Source organism: Diplotaxodon limnothrissa, linkage group LG15 (assembly GCF_057381915.1).
Source record: "Diplotaxodon limnothrissa isolate DT_005_m linkage group LG15, D_limnothrissa_male_GT1.1, whole genome shotgun sequence".
Lineage (NCBI taxonomy): Eukaryota > Metazoa > Chordata > Actinopteri > Cichliformes > Cichlidae > Diplotaxodon > Diplotaxodon limnothrissa.
The window spans coordinates 1,056,760-1,072,311 of record NC_140610.1 but is presented as its reverse complement, the minus strand read 5'-3'; the positions used below and the strand labels follow the sequence as shown (position 1 = coordinate 1,072,311).

Sequence of the window (15,552 nt, the reverse complement as noted above, 5' to 3'; positions counted from 1 at the left end):
TTGGAACTATTGTTTTGAATTAATTGTACCAGTGTGCAAAACTCTGTTGTAGTGTGTGTGTTTTTGAGGGCTTGTGTTTGATGTCTGAGGGCAAAGTTTGGTTTTTCAGCAAGAGTGAATAGTTTTGAGTGTAGAGCTTCATTTTGACCTGAAAATAGGATATTTGGGAAATTGAGTGAGATGTTATGGATTTGTGTTTACTGTTGTGAGAATATGAGGCATAGTTTCAAGAAATGTGTTTTAGCAATCGAGAAAAACTGTAAGCGCTCTTCATAGACAGGCCGTCACAAAGCGCTGTACACAGAGATTAAAATAAACAGACAGTTAAGTAACAAAATAGACAATATACACAATATAAAAGGTTAAAAGTAAATAAATAAGTAAAATAGTAAAATAATACTGCAGCTCCTAAGAGCTGGTGGCTAACTTTGTTTGCCAGTGACTTCAGTGGAAACAGCTGCCCGCTGTGGCTCAAATAACACTGGCTGCTTAACTGAAAAGAACTTTTCACACTAAATTAAATCCAATGTTGATAAAATAATGCTCATTATAGCAGCTTTCTAATGCTAGGTTCAGGTTTTAACTTAATCCATACTTTTCACGCCAACTCAAATATTAATCCTAAAATAATTCCCATGAAGTGGACGGTCAAACATTTGTTAAAACAGCAAAAAAACGTCCCCATAAACATGCTTTCATAGCACGACGCTCCCACACACTCCCACAGTCTGCAGGCTACTCCGTTTGTCCTCGTCTGCCTTATCGCCCTTGACCCTCTGATGTCTCTCTTGATAACGGCTGCAGATAGATTTGAGACACAGACGTCCTTCAGTCACTTTCTATCATCATTTTCATATTACCCACAATCCCCATCTGCGGCTATTTCTCCAGTGGTCATTACGGCCAATTAGTGTCACTCCCAGAGTCATCTACGCAGAACTATGAAGTGTTGTATGGATAAAATTTGGAGAACACAAGGAGCTCCTTCATCCTGGGAAGTCAGTCAGCAGCTTCAGTCCCTCTTCTGTCTCGTCCTTTCATCCGTCTGTCTGTCAGTCTTCACGTCTGTCACTTTTCTCTCTGTGTTACCGTCTTGTTCAGTCTCACACAGGTTTTGGCACCCGAGCGCCTCTCTGTCCATCTCTGTTTATTATCTGCTACTCGTCTCCTTTCCTTTTTTCCTCCTCCTGTAGCCTTCGTTCTCACCCCGTAAACTGTCCCCCTCCTCATTCCAGAGCTTGTTTCATTGACAAGAAGAGTTTATCATGTTCTGACCCCCATGACCTATTACCTCTCTTCATGGGAAAGTGAACTAATTAGTTGTCAGACTGCTGTTAATGTTTGTTGATCTGAAACATAACATATGCTACAGATGGATGGAATCAACCACATCCACACCTTAAACATGTCAATTTTCAAAAACTTTACTTATTGTTGGAGCTTTTTCCCAAAAGGTTTTCCCAAAGTTCTGGAGAAAAAACTGTATCTGCTTCGGGAAACTTTGCTGGGTCAGGACATTTGCAAATACCCCATCAACCTGATCGCGGTGCCAAAGCCTGTGCGTTACATACGAACGCTGAGCCCATCAGCTCCGTAACATATGCCAAGGTCGCGAATCTGAGACATCCACTTCATCCATCCATCCATCTTCATCCGCTTTGTCCGGGGCCGGGTCGCGGGGGCAGCAGCCTAAGCAAAGAGGCCCAGACCTCCCTCTCCCCAGCCACCTCCTCCAGCTTATCCGGGGGAATACCAAGGCGTTCCCAGGCCAGCCGAGAGATATAATCTCTCCAGCGTGTCCTGGGTCTGCCCCGGGGCCTCCTCCCGGTGGGACATGCCTGGAACACCTCACCCAGGAGGCGCCCAGGGGGCATCCTTGTCAGATGCCCGAACGGCCTCAGCTGGCTCCTTTCGATGTGGAGCAGCATCCACTTCATTTAATTATAATCAATAAAAACAGTTAAAAACAACCGTTGAGCATAATTTTCTCTTGCAGAAAGCAAAGAGGTCCAGGTGATGGTTAAAGAAGCACCTCAGACAACATTTTGGTTTAAATTCATGACGTCAGTCCAACAGTGAAGAAAGGACAGGAGGGCGGGGGCAGAGCGAGGGGAAGACATGCGGTAAAGGATGGATGCTCTCAGCCGTACGGCACGTGGCCGCCCGCTCAGCGCCCCGAGCTTTAAAGTAGTTACTGTTACTTTTCACTGTACACTTACAAAAAGGCTTTTCAACAACTTCTGTTGAGAGTAGAAAAGTTAAAGCACACAGGGATTAAAGTTTCATTTAAAATGGAAACAGCCTGTAAGATTTGTTACTCTCTTTTTTAAATGGGACTTCTTTATGTTTTCTGTCCACAATAATAGATGTTCATAGACGTTCATGGCTCTACGTGACCGATTAGGCTGTTGTTAGTTTTGTTTTCACAGCTTCCCTCCTCACGCAGCCACAAACTGACCTGTGTCTGTTCTGTCTTCTGTTAGGTGCATGTGTAAACCACTCACTCTACAGCCACGGTTTACTTAATGTGATGACAGATTATCACTGACATGTATGAGTGGGTCAAAAACAGTGGTTACATCTGTTAAATCCGCCTGTGATTCCCCCTCATTAACATCTTTTCGGATTGGCTGAAGGGAGCGTCCTAACGTTCCCTCTGATGTGTGCTATGATGTTGAATTATTATTTATAGTGTTCCTGCGCACTGTTTTGGTAGAGCAGTGGCTTAATGAAAGTGAGCTCTGTGGATCATAACCATAGTTTCCTGCTGACTCGATGCTTGATGTCAGCTGAAGGGTGAGAAATTTCATGAGGATAATACATTTTGTTTCAGTGAACACAAAAAGTATTTGTTAATTATTTAGATCTTTAGTGTCTGTCTGTGAAGCTTTTGTATCTGCGTGTCAATCGAGTTGATCCCATAGAAAATAACTGTGCAGATGTTGATTCAACCTGAAATAACCCAACAGCTGCTCTGACCTCCGATCTTTGTCTCATCCTGTGGCGGGTTAGATCGATCAGTAAGGCATCTAACATCTAACAGCATGTTTCAGACAGAGGGTACCACAGCAAGCAGAAAAACTCAGACGTGCTGTTGAGATTTTACTTCTTTATCTCATATTGACACATCTCAAGGATTAAATGTGTAGTTAAACATCTTTAGACTGAAAGAGGAGTTTTCACTGTTCGTGGTCCTTCATGTAAAAGGCTAATAATACATGTGATGGTTGTTTCTCTTTTCACCAATAAGACATGGAGTTTGAGTGGAGGGGTTATGGGAAAAACACATGAAATATTGATGGCAGTTAAAGGCCGTGCGCAGAAACTTGTGGCTTATTTGGTCCGTTTACAGCATATCACGTTGCCTCACACTGATGTGAAGTGGTTTCTAGCCGGTTCGATCCCAGGGCTCTCTGTCCTGGTCGTTGTGTCCTTGGGCAAGACACTTTACCCTACTTGCCTACTGGTGTTGGCCAGAGGGGCCGATGGCGCGATATGGCAGCCTCGCTTCTGTCAGTCTGCCCCAGGGCAGCTGTGGCTACAACCGTAGCTGCCTCCACCAGTGTGTGAATGTGAGAGTGAATGAATAGTGGCATTGTAAAGCGCTTTGGGTGCCTTGAAAAGCGCTATATAAATCCAATCCATTATTATTATTATTATTAGCTTTCAGCCTGGAGTCGGCACCGCTGAATGATATTTGGCTGAAATCACCCAGCGCCCATGCGTCCAAACAGCACTGGAGCTGCCTCTATATGCTTCCACAGATGCAGCACAGACACTCGTGTGATTTGTTCCACTAGCTGTGCATTGCTGTTTTTAATATATTACATTTTCCTCAGTTACATTGTGTTTAATGTCTTTGTAAAACTCGGTCTGGTGGTCGGTTGCACTGCATTATGCTTCGTGGTGGTTTGCTGGGTTACCGCTGGTCTTGCTCTCTTCTACTTAAAATGACTGAGAAATGGGAATCGAACATGTTCATCAAAGCAAGAGTAAAAAGAGAGCGTTTCAAGTCACACAGCCGTGGTTAATCGTCACCGCTCATCCTCCTGTTCTCGCACTTTAGCTGACTTGTTTTCGTCACAGGGATTCAGTGGGACAGCGCTGCCGCTCACTGACAGCAGATAAAGCTTAGAGCTGGCAACACCCCGCCCGATTTTCTCTGACAGAGAACAGAACGTCTCATATAAATAAACGTAACCATCGATCATTTTTTCACTTCTGAGCAGACACAGATGTGCAAACACGCATTCGTATCCATATACATCCAGAACTGCCTCGATCTGGCAGCTTTCAAACACTTAGTGTACACACCGCCCTCACTGTGGGCTCATTTTCCAGTCTTTCCATCATGGGATGACAGCCGTCTTTATATTTGTCAGATGATGACGAAGTCTAAGCGCAAAGCTCATTGAGTGCATGTCTGTCCCAAAAGCAGACTTTGCTGGATTTGTTGAAGTTTTCAGGCTCTGTGCTGCATAGATGACACATCTGAAACGTTTCAGCAAACCCGTTTTCTCCTCTCTGGCTAATCAGCATGAAGTTAGGCTTTCTCAGCCGTAATCCAATAAAGTCCCAATAATCCAAACGGCTGCAGAGAAATCACTCAGATGAAAGTGCACTAACTAGACTTGGCATCTTTGCCCATAAGTGTGAAACACAATTGCACGCACACTCAGCTGTGCATTCCTAAACAAGCACTAGCACACGCACAAAGGTAGACGCAAACCCGAGTGTCACCTGCTCATTCTTCACAAACACACATTACTATTGTGAACATCATCATTAAAATCACTGCTCAGAACATAACACGGCAGGAACACGTGTTCCTCCGTGGACACACCGTCAAGACCGTGACGTATGGATACTAAAATACTTGCTTTGGATTTCACAGTGCCGGTGTTTGGACAGTGACACGTTTTTGTAGTTTTGCCTCTGACCAGCACGATGGGGGACTTTAAATCATACAAGCAGGATGTGATTGAAGAGCCAACTGTCAGCGTTATTTCAGGCCGTTTAACAAAATTGCTCCATTAACTGTTCAGCATTGGCAGATGTTTTTATACATAGTGCCCCATTTTCAGATGGTCGAAAGTAATTGGACAAACTAACAGAATTTTAAATAGAAGGAATGGTTTTAATATTTGGTTGAAAGTCAGTGAGTGAAGTGTAGAACATTTCCTCCAACGATATTTTTCTCTTCCTTCTATCTGCTACATTTCGTTTGTTTCGTCTTTCCAAAAAGTTGTGTTTTGTCCAAACTGTGTTGGCTCTTTTCCGTGAAGGCCAGCCTGTGCTTCCTGTTCCTGGGTGTAACCAGCGGTTCACAACTATGAACTTGTTTTTCGTAACCAACTAAAGATTGTCGATTTGATCGCTCCTTAAGTTTTTGCTATTACACTCATGGGATTATTTTGGATTTAATGATGGGCATGTTCACTTGCACTGACATCTCCTTCAACCTCGTACTGAGAGCTTGAGCGGACAGTACCACCAAAACATACCAAGTTCAACACTCAGAATCAGCTCCAGACCTCCAGGATCTGCTTCATTTACCATTAGAAAAATACAGTAGCAGGTTTCGCCTGGACATAAAAGAGCTTGTCGGTCAGTCGTCCAGTTACTTTTGAGCTACTGAAAAAAACTGGCTTTGTGTAAAAATGGCTGTAGTTGATAAACTGTCACAGTCGGGGTGTTTGCGGAGTGGACGCAGAAGCAGACACAGGAGAGAGAAAATGAAGGTTTAACAAAAAGCCGTTTATTTGGCTGATAGTAAAAAACCACCAAACAAAGGCGAGGCGAACTGGGGCAAAACTAAACTAGAAACTAAACTGGGAGCAGCTAAACTTACTATGACGACTAAGACGTGAGACATAACATGTAAACTGAACAGCAGCATGCAAAACTTTGAACATGAAGTAAACTAAACCTGCCAAGAACACGAACACGAAGAGTAGAAAGCAAGACTCTGCGACCCGACGTGAAGTAAACAGACGACCCAACAATGAAGAGAGGAACACAGAGGACACATGCACAGAAGGGTAACAAGGGAAGTGGAAACACCTGGAAACACAGCTGATACAAGTGAACACGACGCCACAGGGGAAGCAAAACTAAACACACCGAACATGGAAACACAAGACTTTCAGACAAAACAGGAAACATGGAAAGACGTAGACTGTGACAACACAGGCTTGACGACGGGACATGGAACACGCAGACATGAAACGCACAATAGACAGAACGATACACAAGGAGAGGAAGATAGAAACAGGAAGCAACACATGAACAAGGGAGCATGGATGAAACTAAGACATACTAATAATACACTAGAACTTACCAATTACTCTAATAAATCATGAGGAATCAAAAACAGTAAATAAACCTAAAATGCTGGTCACAGTCCCGCTGTCATAAACAGCTCATGCATTAGTTTTGTTAATGTCCTTGAATCAGAGCTGAAGGTCTACACGAGGGCTGTTCGATATAACGATATAAAAACATTTATCGTGTCCTATCACGCTATCGTTGGTTTCGTGGTGTCGTAAAATAAACTGTTTATATTAATATTGTTTCATCGTTTGATGGTCACTGTAGTGGCTACATTAATTTCTTAAAGTAAACCTTTCACATGAATCCCAGTACGCTGCTGTACTCCCAAATTAAAGTGCACAGCTGTTGCCAGTATTGAATCATTTTTCTACAGTTTGCTTACAATAAACATAATTTACGCTTTACTGCTGTTAATGCATTTTAATGATGAGAAAGCTTTCCTTTCTTTGCTTCGATAAACTAATAAAGCATTAAAAAAACTTGGATTGTTTCCGAATACTCACATCCCGTTAGATAACTCACCGACTGAAACTCTAAACATGTCTAAGAGTAAATGACATTAAGACATTTGGACTTTGGAGAAGTTTGTAAAGCTAAAAAGCTAAAAATCTGAGTTATTACAGGCAACTGAGAATTAAAGCGCTCGTGTTTGAAATGCACAGGTCTCCATGTATGGGTCTGTACTATTGCCTCCCATCAGGGGCCATTCAGCAACGTTTCCTTTACTATATCAGCTCCACAGTATAATACTGCACATGTGCAGAGCAGTTCCTGCACATGCTTCAGGATGTTTATGGCTACATTGTGTATTTTCAGGATGCTTGTCTGACAGTAGTAGATAGAGCCAGAAATGTAAAGCTAAAGTACAATGATATTCAATCCATATTCAAACATCTATTGTGCAACCAAACATTGTTAAACCTGCTGAACTGTAGTTGAAACTCACTATGTAGGCTGAGTCTGTAGACGCTTTCCTTGTGCCAGTGCAAGTGGAAAGAGTTCAAGTGGAAGTGGACAAACTGGTTCAGGTAATTACAGAAGAAGGTGTGACTGAGGCTGGGGTCATGTGGAAGTAATCCAAATGGACACACAGAGAAGGCATTTCAAAAATCCACATCCATTTATTAAATTGCATTATGTAACCTTTTTTTTATCATAGCGCTAAAAACCCTTTAAATCCACACATTTGTATCAGTATTTCCTGAGCCGCTCCTTCCCTCAGACACTGTCACATTTACAAGTGTAACTTTGTTCTCACAGCTTTGAACCATCAGCAGTAACAGAGACTTCTGTCAGATAAGAGGACGTACAAATGCAGCTCTTTGGAGGTGTTCATTGCACAAACAGTATTGTCTGGCTTTTTCTTTTTCGAGGCAGGAGGTCATGTGATGAGCCGATTAGTTTTTATTGACAGTTGTAATAAAGAGATTAGCGATGGCACACTGGAAATGTTCTGGGATTGAGAAACTCACAGCATCTACAGTAATTTCCATCACCTGTCGACCTGCCGGTCGTACTGCAGAAAATCAGCATCTGCATGAGAAAGGCGGGACAGGTTTTTTACTTCATTTCAAAAACTAAAAAAAATGTCCAAGATTTTCTCTAGCAACTTTTTTTAAACACCCATTTATCGGGGATTAGCTCATAACTCATGTGGTGGCACAGTAAAGTCGGGCCTGGGTTCAAAGCTACCAGCTGTTAAATCACAAATTAACTTTGACTTTTGTGGAAAGCTGAATTCAATTTCACTTAAAACACTAAAGCTACAGACCACAAAACCAAAACAAAATACTGAAAGGGGCTAAAAAGTAGAGTAAAGGTGAGTAAAGTGAAGGTGAGTATAAAGTTACTTTAACATGATAAGACATACCTGCTGCCTTGCCGCCTTAAGATGTTGCTGATTTCTAAGGATGAACCAGGAAATTGCTTAGAGTTTGTAGCTATGAACAAGTGTTCTCTTGTAAACAGTAATGTGAGTCATTGTTACCAGAAGGTTAATGATTATAGCAGCTTTAAGTCAACGAAACGGGAAAGCCGCGCCTTTGCAATGCAAGAAAGTAACCAAACGATTGGCCTTGAATGCTGGCTTCACATCCTCACATCCACGTCGTCAGTCTCCCACAGTCACAAACATGCAAACTATGCCTTCATTAGCTCTCTGGCAGACACAGAGCAGGGAATCTTTGAACGTATGCGTCTTGTCTTTATATACAGAGCTATAACTCAGCGTGAGTGAAAGTCTTACACCTGCCTGAACCTTGCTTTAATGCCCAATAAATTTCAGCTCCCTGTAAAACAGCAGACAGAAACTTCACAGCCAAGCAGGAAGTTGTGATCTGACATCTCTACCCACGCATTCCAGGTTCATTATATTCAGCAGCATCACTGCATGGGACCTGCACAGAGAACGTGCGGGTAAAGTAGAATATTCGCATCGAATGAGTGGGCGGAAGAGGGAGTGAAAGAAAGAAAAGAGTGGGCTGAGGTTTAATGCTTAAACAAAGAAATCCTTTGGCGGCGTCTATTGTTGAGGAATCTTTCACTTATCTTCAAGGAGAGGCCTCGACAGCAACCTGAATGAGTGGGTTGAAAGGGGTAGGCTAGCATTTGAACTGTGAACCGGAGGTCGAGCGTCCCTATGAAGTCCTTGTACACACAGTGAAAGGCACACGGATCGCCACGGATGACTCGAGTGCACTCACTCATGCTTGAGCGATCCCATTTGGAGAGGCTAACGTACAGAAAAGGCAGGCGCACGCATATTTCCAGGCTCTGCACACGTTTTACTGGCACGCACACCAGGACGTGCGTGACTATGTAAACTTCTCTCTGATTGTTTAGCCTGACGGTCACCAAGATATACTGAGAATGTCTAGGATTCTGCCATTTGCTTTAATATTATTGCTAAGACACATCAGCATTCGGAGGTCTGCGGGGGATTTTTGGTGACCCACTTGAATTTTAGCCATTTATGGAAGCGTGCGCATTTAGAGCATAAGTGCTCAAAGCCTTAAAATCACAGTTGCCCAGAATAGCAAGGTAAAGCTCTCCAAGCTGTTTGTAGTACAAATGTCCTGTCATGGCATCCGTGACCCGAGTCGAGGCTCATAGTCTCAGCTGTTGAGCTGTGTGGGGGGATGTGATGGGAAGAAATCCCAGTCTTTATAACTTTCTGTAGGTTTATGTAAACAAAGGACGGCTTCCTCATATGTGATGCGCGCTGAAACTATGGTAATTAGGTTACAAAGGCTGTGCCTGGAGAGCATCCCTGTTCCCACATGGCATTAGCATATTTAAGGAGATGTTTTTTATACTGACCTAATTAACAGGAAGCAGAAAATACGGATAAAGTGAATTTGAGCACGTTCCAAGTTTTGGTTCAATAGGAGACAAACAGCCTGATCCACCGGCTGCATAGTGCAGCGTTAAACATGTTCTAACTGTGCAGTCCTATTAAATTTACAATGAAGTTTACGCCCCTCACTTCTGAGTAATTTTGTGGGTAGATGTGTCATATAGATGGGTGATTGTTAGGGAAATATTACACTGACAGAGATGAGCTGGAGCTGATCAAACACGTGCCAAAAAGACAAATAGAGGACATGCTAATCACTTCTGTGCCAGTCAGACAAATCAAATAATTATGTTCTTCAATTCTGTTGCAACAAGAGTTAAAGTAATAGCCATGCTTAGTGCAAATTAGCAGATGTTACCATAGTAACATGCTAAAACTAGAAAGCTCATTGGAGCTTCTTAGCTGCTGCTTACATGAGATGATATTTAACACAGTCTTCAATTTAAACTGTCAACGGTTGCCCCAAAGTGCTTCATATTGGTAAACGGCCTAAAAATCTACTTGAGCATTCAAACAACATGTTACGTTCACGTAACCACCGAGATTTATGCACATTCACAACACTTCAGAGCAATTTGGGGTTCAGTATCTGACAACAGTCAGTGTTGTCTTGTGTTGTGGGTGTCAGCCACCAGGTTTAAATAAAGATAACCAACACATCAGCCCGGTTCTTAGTCTGTGTACAGATCATTGTCCATTCACACTATGGATGCTTATCAGCTTTGATAAAGTGATACAAAGCAATAATATCTGAGTAGGCCTACAGTTGGTGATTTTGAGATTGGATTTCAGCCACACAGACCGTTTGCCCGCATACAGACAAACTCACTCAAATGTTACAGGTCGACAATTCTTGGACTACGACAGAAACGTGAAAGCTTCCTGCACCCATGCCCCCTGATTCTGCACATTCATATGCAAACATCTCTTTAACAACACTGTTTACTTTTTACCCTGAGAGCGACATCAATTTCTGCTTGGAATTTCATCGCAAGTCATCCAAAAGTTGTTGAGACATTTCACTCAAAACCACAAATTTGAACTCCACGGTGGTCCTAAAAGAAAAAAAAGCTACCACGAATGCTGAGATCATTCAGCCTGTATCAGCTGGCAGGCATTACCATCCACACAGCCAAACTTAAGCACTTGAGTGTGTGAGAAATTCAACCCCCTCATTGTTTAGTCTCACCGTGCATTAAGATCGGCTGAGGGAGCACTTTATGAGGTGTTTATAATTTATAAACGAAGAGCACAAAGTGTTGGATCACATGTGGGTGAACAACAGTTGTGAACATGATATTTTGGGCTAATGCTTAGTTGAATCTAAGGATTAGTTCCCTGTAGATTTATGCAGATGTGGTCAGTTAGGTTTTGCATGCATTGATGTTAAATAAAGAGGACTAGAACCACCGAACGCTGCCTTTAAACTTCTGCGATGCTTAATGAACGGATGCTTGCTCAGACGCAATTAAGACAAGCTAAGTTGTGGACAGCAGCTCCCACATTGCTGAACAATCCGAATCTGCTCCTGTTTCCTTAATAATTCCTTAAACAGAAGAAGAGCGTTCTAAACAGAAAACCACAATGAGAAGGTTAGAAAGTGAAACAGAGTCTTGTGGTTCTGCCGGTAACTTTTGGTCAAGAAGCTTTTGGAAATTTCACATTTGATTCATTTTTCAGTGGATCCTTAAACCTTAGGCCCAGAACAAAGAAGCCTTTGTCATTCAGTTATGAAGGACTGACAGCAAATCTCGGTGTTTACGACTGACGTTTCAGTTCAGCCACAGGAGTAAGTACCAAAAACCATCAGGGCTCCGCATTCAAGACTTTTGTTCTCAGTGTCATGTTTGAGGACACCAAAATAAAAAGTTTAGACTTTTGAGTACGGAGAGAGGCGACCGACTTATTCCAAAGCCATTTGCTGCACAGGGAGGTACAACAAAGTTACACATTCATTTCATTTTGCTCCAGATTACTCCAGTGTCTGAATAAGTGTACAGTGCATTTGTCTCCCTTTGTGACCCATGTATAAGGGAACCTAAGTGTGATAACTAACAGACGGTGACAGTAAGCATGTTCTGCTCCTTGCTACCCTCCAGTGGTGATCTAATGCCTCGTCCATCAAACTACCAACGAGCCAAAACAGGTCTGCAGTCCACCTGCATCCATCTCCAACATCTCCTCCGCTCTTCCTCAGTCAATATCTGCAGCTTGGAGATTTTGGCAGGAGATGTGTCAGAAAGCTCTGGGTCCTCCTGATCCCGCAATCTAACCTCTGCTGGATGTCTCCAGTTCATACCAAAGCCTTTGCCGCTTTTGGAATACTTCACACATCTGTCAAAACAGATCACTTGAGTTCAAACAGATGTCAGAGGGGCAAACTGCACCGTCATGGGCCAATACATTCTTCTTCCTGATACGTCACTTTGTGTGTGCGTATGTGTGTGTCCATCACAGGCCAACCATGGTGACTCCTTCATAGCCTGCTGGTTGCAGCAAAAGGAAGCCTTTTAAGAAGCAAAGCCCCCCCTCTGCCCCTGTCAGTCTGTCTTTTTTCTTGTCTTGTCTCCCCTCCCTGCCTTGTTGTCACTCTTTCACTCTCTTTTGCCATGCCCGCTTGCTTGGTCTCACTCCAGATAGCCTTTTATACCACTTTTTCTACTCCTGCAGAGACAGAGAACGTTTTATGCCTACTTGTCTCCGTCTGATTTTTTTTCTTTTAGCTTCCTATCTCTTGCTTCCACTCGACCAATCAACTCGTTCTCCATCTCCATCTTGTGTCCTCCTGTCTGTGGTTACAGCTCAACTTGAATGCACACGTGAACAGCTGCTTTTCGTCACAGACAGCATCAGCAGCACAGAAACCTGATAGAAACCTCTGTCGCAGGAGCTCAGCTCCCAGAAGCTTGGCCTATCCTGCCGACACATACACACTAACTACAAACACATGCAGGCCTCGAGGCAGACCCACACCACATGTGAGTGCAGTGAACCTTTTTATTCACACACATGTGCGACTACCTACATCATCAGATCAGTTCTTTATTCATCCATTTACAGCCGTACAAGTCACTCGCATTGTCTGAGGGGGTCGTCCACACACGGGCCCCTGAAGGAGGCGATCAATTACATGCTAATAACAACCTACGGGGTGGATACAGGATAATAAAAATTATACGCCCACTAACAATATCATTGGCCGGGTCTGAGCTGGGACGCCATCAGTGACTACTAAGCAGCTGTCTTAGGATCAAAACGGGAATGGTGCAAATCCAGCTGAACCAGCAGTTCTGAAAAATGAAGCCAACATGAAAGGTTAAAAAAAAACTAACGGAATTACAAAGCATGTTTACAGGATAGAACAGACGGGTAACAGACGTCTCCGAAAACGTCGGAGCCCTTTTGAAAATATGCGGTGTCTTGATAAACTGAGCAGATATTTGAGGTTTACACAGCTACATTCTCGCCTGAAAATATGTTAAACGTGTATTTTGTGACCCAGAAAGAATAATAAGAGTAATATTAAAACTAGCTAGCTGCCGCCATTGTTGGAAACTGAGCTGGGCTGCGCTATGAATTCTGGGATAGGTTGGGCCCGACCCATCCTTCATATCTGGGGAAATGAAGAATGCATTTTTCGGCATGGTGGAGTCTTCGAATTTGGACAGGCTTCGCCGTGTCGCTGTAACGTAATTGGTCTACAAATGCGGCCTCCGAAGGATGCAGCCGCTAACTTTGGAGACAGCTACGATACCGGACACTGCTCCTTCTTCTTCGGGGTTTAACGGCAGCTGGCATCCTTGTACATGCAGTGCTGCCATCTTTTGTTTCAGTCCGTTATTACACTCTTAAATCCTGCTACTTATTCCTGCGTCCTTTGGGATCTTACAAAGCTTCAAACGACGCGTCGACTATTAAATCAGTCGTCGACGATTTTGATAGTCGACGTAATCGTGACTAGTCGACTATTCGTGGCAGCCCTAATGGAGAGTTTCCCTTTTATAAAAGTTTCACGGCCATTTGAAAGTTAATCCAAGCTAAAGAAGCTAGCTAGGGCTGCTTGAATTGACTGACGTTTTACACTGTAGCCAACAGCCACCTACTATACAGCACCTTGTTCCAGGTGATGGTGCCCTTTAAGACAATCATCTTTGTGTTCTAGTAATAGAAATGCTAGTATTTGTAACTTAAGACAAACACTGAGAAACACGGTATTGCACTAGTACTGTTCAGAAATGCACCTCTAACCAAGCTTGCTAGCCATTGCTGATAGCCTAGCATTCCACCCTCTCACATTAATATGGTGACTTCTGGCTAAAGATAACATAGTAAGTTGCATCTTCTGAAACATGCTAGCTGCAATGCTGAGCCACAACTTTTACTCTGAAGGAGCCTTCTTCATGGCTCTTTGTCAGCTTTTACTCAGCTCATTAGTAGTTAGCCAGTGTTTGCAGACAAACATAAAAACTAGCAGCAACTGTGGCAACCTGCTGGCAACCAAAGCAACTCCTAGGAGATTTTTGTGCAGCACTTTCTTTGTAAACTCAGACAGCCAGAGCCAGCAACCTCCAGGAACCATTTGCCAACCAGTCTGGGAATACACATCATTCCCTAGCAGCCCTGGTTGTATCACATCCTTTATGGCAGACAGCTCCTGAACAATGTGAGCCCTTTCACCTCTACTTAACAAGCTCCAAAGCAGAATGATAAATCCTCCTCTGACACTTGAAGCCTGTGAGAGATTCAGGGCCTCCTGAAAAATTTTCACTTGGGGATCTCGAACAGTAAATGTCTGTAATTCCTATAAGCTCTGTCCAGCTCCGGGGCCCCTGAATCATCACACTCCACCCACCCACTCACCCACCCACTCACTCACTTACTCACGCTTTATTCCCGATTCTCTGCTGCGTAAGAGACTTTATCACCAATAACACATTTCATGTGAAAATGAGAATTCAGACCACGTGTGAGCTGCTTATAAACGGCCCATTCATCTGATGCTTGAATGGTTTAAACAGATACAAGCAAACTTTAAACAGTTGTTGACTAATAGATTGTTGCATCCATGAGTTCATCCATGAACGGACCAGTGGGGAAATTCACAGGTCTCGAACCTTTCTTTGGAGAAGAAAAAATAACAAAGCAAACTTTTTTAACCAAAGAGTTTAATTTGAAACTATTTTTAGGTAAACAAACGTTTTAAACTGAACGAGTCACAGGTTGGTGATCTCTGCGCGCGGTGGACCTTACCTGTGCCTGCTCGCCGCTCTCTGACCCGCTGGAACTGTAGACTCCGCGTATCCCAGACCCGAACACACACGGGCTAGTAAGAAGGTAAGCAGGTAAAATAAATGCTCCATCATTAAATCCAATGTAAGTCAAAGACAAATGAAAGTCATTTAGGTCCAAAGTCTCTCCAAGAAAAAGCCCGCTGGATCCGTTCAGTGACGCACAGTCGGTAAATGCAGACGCAGAGCCATGACTTCACAGGATGATGAAGACCCGCAGAGTCCAGTCAAGTGCATTTCAGACGCTAAACTGCGAGCGTGCTGGAGGCAGACTTCCGCTGAAGAGCGAAGGAACAAGAAGCAAGTTTGCTGAGCTCAGTGAGCCCCATGCCAGCTCCCTCCCTCCCTGCATGCCCCCTACCCTCCCCCGTTTGTCTGTTTCGCTTTGATACTCAGTTTACTGGAAGTGCACTTCGCTTTCTACTCTGCTTCCCAAGTGTACTCATGTCGACGTGCGTGACGCTTTTCAGTGTGTTGTTATCTTTTTAGTAAGTAGTAAAGTTGATTTATTAAACGCTTTTCATAGACAGACAGTCACACGCACAGAGTAAAGTTATTTTTAAACTTTACTTAATA

The 15,552-nt window shown here is 43.3% G+C and overlaps 1 protein-coding gene across 1 annotated transcript in view; it reads right to left on the bottom strand.

The window, feature by feature from the left end:
- Nucleotides 1-15,234, bottom strand: part of emilin1a (elastin microfibril interfacer 1a) — a 33,232-nt gene extending 17,998 nt beyond the window's left edge. The window contains exon 1 of the mRNA XM_085372010.1: nucleotides 14,939-15,234. Coding sequence (XP_085228136.1) covers nucleotides 14,939-15,051 — 113 coding nt within the window. The 5' untranslated portion in view covers nucleotides 15,052-15,234. The remainder of the gene's footprint in view (nucleotides 1-14,938) is intronic.
- Between the last annotated feature and the right edge of the window lie 318 nt (nucleotides 15,235-15,552).